This window comes from Chenopodium album, chromosome 14 (assembly GCF_948465745.1).
Source record: "Chenopodium album chromosome 14, dcCheAlbu1.1, whole genome shotgun sequence".
Lineage (NCBI taxonomy): Eukaryota > Viridiplantae > Streptophyta > Magnoliopsida > Caryophyllales > Amaranthaceae > Chenopodium > Chenopodium album.
Genome location: NC_137847.1, coordinates 50,206,156 through 50,214,151, shown reverse-complemented (window position 1 = coordinate 50,214,151; position 7,996 = coordinate 50,206,156). Strand labels below are relative to the sequence as shown.

At 34.7% G+C, this 7,996-nt stretch overlaps 1 protein-coding gene across 1 annotated transcript; it reads right to left on the bottom strand.

The window, feature by feature from the left end:
• Positions 1-3,212: 3,212 nt before the first annotated feature.
• On the bottom strand, positions 3,213-7,483 carry LOC145579469 (putative F-box protein At1g49610). Its single transcript, XM_081636716.1, has 3 exons — positions 6,307-7,483; positions 5,460-5,630; positions 3,213-3,809 (listed from the first exon to the last, which is right to left on the bottom strand). The coding sequence occupies exons 1-3, from the start codon at positions 7,303-7,305 to the stop codon at positions 3,453-3,455; spliced, it is 1,527 nt and encodes a 508-aa protein (XP_081492842.1). The 5' UTR covers positions 7,306-7,483; the 3' UTR covers positions 3,213-3,452.
• Positions 7,484-7,996: the final 513 nt, after the last annotated feature.

The following is a 7,996-nucleotide window of genomic DNA, read 5'->3' as shown; positions in this document are numbered from 1 at the left end:
AGTCATTTGAATAGACATCTTCCTTTTTTGTAGTAGATGCTGCCAGTAACTACTAAAGGCCATTTGGTTAGCAGGGGGTTTTCAATGTAGAGATTAGCAGGGGTTTTTCAATGCCTATTTATGCATTACTAATTTTCGTAATTCCGTATAACTGACTACTTGTAATAGTTGTATTTCACTGATGGAATCAATAGAAGTGAAAAACTAGTTTTGTGCAAAATCCGCAATTGATTTTTATAACACGAAACATGGTACAAAGTTTAAACTGGAGGAATCTTTGGAACGCACTATTATTCCTACAAGTTTTGGTATCTATAAATTCAACTGCTATTTTAAGGCCAAGCTTAAAAAGAATGGTTGTTCTCCAAAGAATTTTTTTGGTGATTTGGTGTGCTCTAATCAATGCTCGGATGTGAGCCTCTCCAAGGATGATAATCGTTGGGTGTCGGAAAGTAAGATCATTTGCTTGCTTTGTTAACTTATTTACAGTATCTGATATATTTGGTTTGGATTGCCTGTGTATTTCAGCTGCTCAAGATCTGGTTCATCACGCCTAAAATCATCGACGGGGTTACAGAATGCAATCAATTTTTTGTAGTTAGATGCATAGACTTTGAATCTATGGGAACATCAGAATGTACATTCTGCCACGAATAATATTTGATGCTAAGTTCATTTTTGAAATGCATATTAATGGTAGAATTACAAAGTACCATCAAAATTACAAAGTAATTGGGTACAACATACAGTAAAAATGAGCCTTTTTTTTTTATGATATTATTTGTTACTGTAGTATTTTGTTAATATTGAACATATACCAAACTAATCTTATCACTAACAAGGTTGCTTCTTCTTTTTGTAATTTCTGGAACTCTATTTAATTTGGAGGATTAACATGCACATCGTATTTAGTACAATTTGGAATAGCATGAAACATTAATAATTTTATATTTGTCTTCTTGAAGGGAAGGGTATACGTAGGAAGTTAAAAAAAAACAAGGAATGCGAAATGCACGCATTAGAATACGGAGTACTCTGTAAGTCCGTAATATACAAAATAGATACTTGGCATAAAATTAAACAACATAGCTTGATCGGAGTACATCACTTTGCAGCCGGCTGATATTGAGCCGTACATCTCCGTTGAGTCGGTTCTCATGCACTATCCGCGCAGAGTGCCCACCCAAGATCGGCAGCAGATTCAGGCCATCGGCAGTAATTAGAACAGCATTCCCAGTTTATTAGACACGGCCAACCATTTGTTGAGCATTTGATAATTTGACCCACTGTTGGCTCTGTATATACCATACCCATACATGGTACATTGGTACATGATTACGTATTTATAATTTATAAGCAATAATAACTAACGATACAATTATCATGCAATAAAACTTATATACTGATTGATATAGGATGTGCATGTTAATTAGTTAGAGTAACAACAATAAACCTAACAAAATCGGACATTTTTTTTGTTCTTACAGATGAATTTATTAAGTTGATAATTATGTAAGTTATCAAAGAAACGGAGGAAGTAACTAGTACGTTAAATGAAAAATAAGGCATTAGGTAGTTAATTCTAACAAAGTGTGATTTGGGTGGTAGTAAAGTTAAAAAAAAAAAAAAATTAAACCGGTAGTAAATGTGAAGCACGGTGTTTTTAGTGGTTGCAAATGTCAAAATTTCCTAATTATACAAATACAACCATATAATTTTAATTTTAATTAGCTCTTAATAACTAACATATCCAAACGACTAAAAGTTTCTTTGTTTAATTTGAAAACTAGAGTGTGGCCCGGGCGATGCCTCGGGTTGCTAGTTTGTACTTGTTTAATTTGCTAATCAAATTCGACTGTTTAGATAGTAAGACTTGTTGGTTTTGAGTTGAAGTCTTGCTATAAACATTTTTTAGTTGTCAAACTCAATCATTACATAATGGAAACAAATAGTATAATAAGACACAAATTAACTTATCTAAGTTAACTATAATTTTGTTGGATAAAAAAAGACAATTAATAAATGGCTAAGATGGTAAGACTCATAACTTAAGACTTGTTGGTCTTGAGTTCAAGTCTTGTTATCTTGCTGACATGTTGAACTTGAAAAAGGTGACACGTGTAACATATTTTGTTTTAGGAACGCTTTTTAATATATAATATAAATAATCATGTTGAACTTGAAAAAGGTGACACGTGTAACATATTCTGTTTTAGGAACGCTTTTTAATATATAAATAATCACATGTGGAGCATATTGCTGACATGTCGAACTTGAAAAAGGTGACACGTGTAACATATTCTGTTTTAGAAACGCTTTTTAATATATAAATAAATAGAGGTATTCTAAATGGAGGGTTGAGAGAGATTTAGAAGTATCTCGCAGGAACAGGTTGGTCATTTCACGCGGAATTTAAATTTTGTCATTATAGATTCAGTGGTACAAAATATACTCTAAGTGGTACAAGATATAATTTCAGTGGTATTTCAAAAAAGGTTCAAATGTCCCATTAAGCTATCAATTAATTCCATTGGAGCTTCATTGGTACAAAATGTACTCTCAGTGGTACACAATACAATTTCAATGGTATTTTCAAAAATCTTCAATGGTACAAAATATACTCAGTAGTTGTGGTTCCAATACTTTTTTGTCTTTTTTATCTTTTTTTGTCTTTTTTCAGATGGGCCCCACCCCAACCCTTTTTCGCTCTCTCTATATCTCTTTCCTTTCTCCCGGACATTTGTCATATTATTTTATATTGTGATACATTTTCATTTGTCTCTCAACCCTACATTTATACTTCCTCCTATAAGTATAGATAAAGTTGCTACCTCAACATGATGCAATGCTGACCTTTGATTATACCAGGCAGTCCAGTAAATGTGATAGATATAGAGTGCAGGTTAAAACCAGATTTGTTGGCTGTCGAATGTAATGTTGTGTGAAATTTCTGAGATAGGTTGTTTAATTGATCGGAAAAGAAATCTATTTGGGTTGTGAGACTGTTAGAACGAAAGATTGTTGACAATGTTTAACAGTGACACAGCGAGAGCTGAGTGAGAGGGTTTAGTGTGCGTGTGTTAGGAGGGGGTAGAGAGAAGACCCAGTGCCACTGTTCAGTAGTTAGCCCTGTTAGCCTTGAACTGGTAAAAATCCGGCTACCTGGTCCTGATATGAATTGAAAAAAAGCTATGAGCTAGATTTTCTACTAAAAAGAGTACTTAGTTGCTCATACTGAATATATGTTCCATTTAGACAACGTAGTCATGCTCTGCCATGCTTTACATTGAAAAAAAGCTATGAGCTAGATTTTCTATTAAAAATACAATAGAAGTTAAGCTAGGCAAGGATATTCTGAAAAGTTGTGGATGATTAATTTATGAAGCCTAATATAAATACACTTTTAAGTTCTTAATTAACATGCCAGATTCCACGTCTTTAGGGCAACTGAATCATACAAGAGCTGACTTTTGGTGCACGTAGAAGGGATCCACCCAAAGATGAGAGGGTTCATATTGCACTACCACATCGGGGGAGGCTGTAGGAACATCAAGAAGCTTTAGAGCCTCATCTACTGTCCCCTGTGTCACATATCTTGACGCTTGAATAGCAATCTCTAGAAGAGCACTAGAGTTTCGAAGCAAAAACTCCAGAAAATGAAACAGGGGCTTCATTGATGTGCATGAATCATGGAAACCAGTGACCTTGACTGTCTTAAGATGCTGAAGGGGACATTTGGAAATCGTACTCCAAGACTTCCAATAGTATCCCTTGTCACAATTGTTGGAAAAGGGATGCTCCACAGCACACTGCAATTAACACCCATGGCATTAGGGTCTTAGCCAAAATAGAAAGTCCCAAGGTTACTGAGTCACCCCACTTAGGTAACTAAAGGAGTCCAATTCCAAGAAAAAATAGCTTACTGCTTGCATTCTTCTACTTGCAGTAGTGTATTACTGCATTATTTGGCTCACATAATGAAACCACCATAACACAATCACAATATAGCCATTTTGGCATCACAAAGTTACAGTACCTAAATCACTTTTTCCATGCTTTGAAGAAACAACTTTGAATATGGAATAGCAAACTTTATCAATGGATTATATGGATGCAATCCACTTTCCTCTTTCCAATTGATTGCCAAGGGTTTGAAACTTGAACAAATGAACAATAGAAGGTCAAACGATAATTTGCAGATTACTTAACAGATATGAGTTCATGGTTGGGTAATGCAATATTTGTGTTATTCAAATGCATTCGAACAATTGAAGTTTATCCTAAGTTTCAATAGTCACTTGGGTCATCTTTACCATGAAAAGTTAAAAAATCAAAACACCTCAACTTTCCAGAAGATCTCTTATTGTCTGCAAAAGGTGAAGTCCGCCCAAATAAAACATGCTTTTGAAAATTTTAGCAAAAGCAGATTGTATTTTGGAGCTGTGGAGGAGAATATGAAGCAAAATATCTGTCAGTTTCATGGCTATTCATGTGGGATATTTCCCTTTCAGCATTTTCATTGATTTTTTTTTTTTTTTTTTTTTTTTTTTTTTTTAAATAATGAAATTGAATACCAGAGTATCAGCCAATGCTAACCTTAGGTTGACAAAGCACTAGATACTGAAACATGCAAACACATTACAATCAATCAAGACCGTTTTTTATTCCCCCTCTATGCAATATTTTGTCTTCAAGTTCATGGAAGAAATGTGCAGAAAACTTCTACAGACAAGAGCTCTGGAAAGTGTGGAAATTTCAAATAGGGCCTTACAACCCTTAGTGGCCAGCTCAAGGGATGTGTTCACCATTAACACTTTATCTAAGTCACCTTACTTTTAATGGCAAAAAAATAAACGAAAGAAACGGATAACATAAATAAATTATATTTTAAAAAAGGTGTTACCTCTACGGAGGTTCCTCATTTAGTCTCATGGTAAACAAGCAATATTTTGGGTGCAGACTGCAGAGTTAAACAAAATACCCAGATCTTCCAAGTATCAAATATGGCAACATATAATACATATGGAATATAATGCTATAGTGTACGAGAGAAGGTTGTGCAGCAAGTGCTAATGAAATGCATGAAAATTAATAGTCTGAGACAGTTTCACAAGATGTGTGATCCTTACCTTTCCTGTTCTAACCCTTCCTAAAAGTGGAACCCTAGAAGGTTCTGATATTATATAAATACAAGGTATCTGTGAATCCATGGTAGCCTGACAAGCTCATTAAATATTTGGTTGATTTGGTTTTTACCCAATTCTGTACATATATGAGCTTTTAATTTTGGTCTTACAATAGTTTATGCTTTGTCTTACATAACATTTCAGCATATAACAGACTCGAGATACTATAGAGCTCTTAGCTTAAGAAGTGGGGTTATAGCCTAAGAACTTACAGAACCAGGTGAACACTTCTCAGTAAATTAAAGAAACGATAGAAGGGTACAAGGAGCTTACCGTATCAGAACAATAAGAGAGTCTGATGGCTAAAGTCTCCAAACAAGGAGAACTGTGTAGTAGGCTTGCTACTCCAAGATGATCCCATTTGAGTATAGGTATGCACAGAGTTAAACTTCGTCGTTCTGACCAAGGAGATGATAGGTTGTAAGCCTCACATGTAGATACAGCCTAGTACATACAAGTAAACAAGAATCAGTTAATATAATCAGCATTTGGTTATAATAGCAAATGCAAGCCACCAAGAAAGAGAACGAGAAACATTATATACATGGATCCAACACATCCAAGTTGCAGGCCAAGATATGCTCACCAATGGAGATAAAGTCATAAAACCCTGAAAAAACAGGACATTGCTCTGGGTTTCATTTTATCTTAACATACAAATATTTTAGTTGCAATATTATTCATTTACTGTAAGAGGAAAGGCTTCTTGTCCAGAAAGTAAAAAAGGGAGGAAGAACAGTGCATGCTTTTCAAAGTGAATGAAACATATGCATACTGTATTTCAAACGCCTGATGCTCATCTATAAAGTTCAGAAAAAGGCATTCTGTAGTAATTACTTCCTACACTTCAAGATGACAAATATTACAAGTTCATTATACGTAGTAGAAAAGTTACATCATGTTTCATAGTCCAGCAATCAGGAGGTTAGCATTCTATCCCTAACACACTTCACCATACCATCTTCAGGGAACATCTTATTGTCAATAAGAGCCAATGTTGATACAGAAATATTTCCTACTAGTAGAATCAATACTACTTAAACATAAATGGTTTGAAGCTATGAAAACATCTAAAGATCTACCAATAATGCTAAGAGAAGCATGACAGAAAGGATGATACCTTAATGCAGCATCTGCCAATCGTCAATGCCTTTACAAAGCAAAGACTCTCAAGAACTTCCCTTATAATATCTTGATCCCTCACAACATACCGAGAATTTTTAGGACCATGCCTCTGAGGCATAATCTCGAAATTCATCGTAGCATTAGACAAACACCCTACATCTCTCAACCGAAGTTTGGTCCTATACAAAGAACCCGAAACTTCCAAGGACACAAGATTCGGACCCGAAACCTCCAAGAAGCAATTATCTTCGGGGTGTACAACATAACTCGGATGTTGCTCCTCAACAATCTTCAACACCCTCAAACTAACTGATTCAATCTTCAGCTTATCAAAACCACTCCACTCCCTCAATTCCAATGTCTCCAACACAGGACACCCACTCAAAACCCTAGAAATCAATTCCTCATCCATCTTTGTTCTCGACACACTCAATAACTTCAATGAACTCCAATTAATCAACCACTCAGTAGAAAATTTACAAGCATTAGTAACCAATTCAACCAAATTCTGATTATTGTACAGTAATTCTGGCAATTTATACTCAATAATCGGAAATCGAAGCCAATTTTTACCACGCTTCTCAATTAAATTTAAACACAGAAATTTAACCTGCTTTTTAACAGCAAATTCAATCCAATCATCAACAGGGCTGGAAAACATGAAATCATACCCAAATTGGACGGAAAATCTCTCGATTTCCCGGCGACGATGCAGCTTAAGTGCAATATCAACAAAACTGATGAAGAATTCACCAACTTTGCCGGAATTCTCGGCGGAAAAATTGAGTACGGGAACTGAGTTCCAGATTGAGTTGAAACGTTTCGATAAAATGGCAGTTCTTGCTGCTTCTTCGATGTACAAGTGAGAGAGAATGTGAGTGAGTGCTAAATCGGGTAAGTCGCTGAGTCGATCACGAGTTGGTTTGAGTTTCTTGGCGCGTGAGGTTGTATCGCCGCCGTATGAGTCGCCGGTAATTGATTTGTCGCCTTCCATTTGGAAAACCAGCTAAGTGGTCCGCCGGAATTGTTGGTTGTATTCTTTATTAAGGTAAAAAGTACACTTCATAGTCAAGAGCTAAGAGGGAGAAAGTAGAAAAAAGTATTTGACATGTGTAAAATTTAAGGGTAAATTAGATAGTATTATGAATAAATTTAAAATAGTGAGGGTATAATGATCTTTACATACTTATTCAAAAATAGAAACAAAACAACATTTTAGATCTCCAAAAATGAAAAACGGAAACTATATTATAAGACAGACGAAATACTTTATTTTTAGACAAGTCAATGTCGTCTACTTAAGTCAACTGAATAGTTATTTCATGTGAATTTGTCACTTTTTTCATAGGTTTAAAACAAGTTAAGCAATCAAGAGAAAAGTTTTAACAACCTGAGTTATTCTTAACTCTCACTGCTTTAATATACGGAGTAGTATCTTAAAATAAGTTTTGATTCCTCCGCATACATATTGATTTTGATTCCAAAAATACCTATATATACTTAATTACTTTTATGAAGGAATCTATTGGTTTGCATATACTTTGTGATAATTAAGAAGAGTAAGATCGGCAATCAGTCACTATAGTATATATTGCATAAGATTTTTAGGTTGAACATTTAATCAACTCACAGTAAAGGAGTAATATATTTAAATTACATTTATTATTTATGTAAAATCTTTTTCA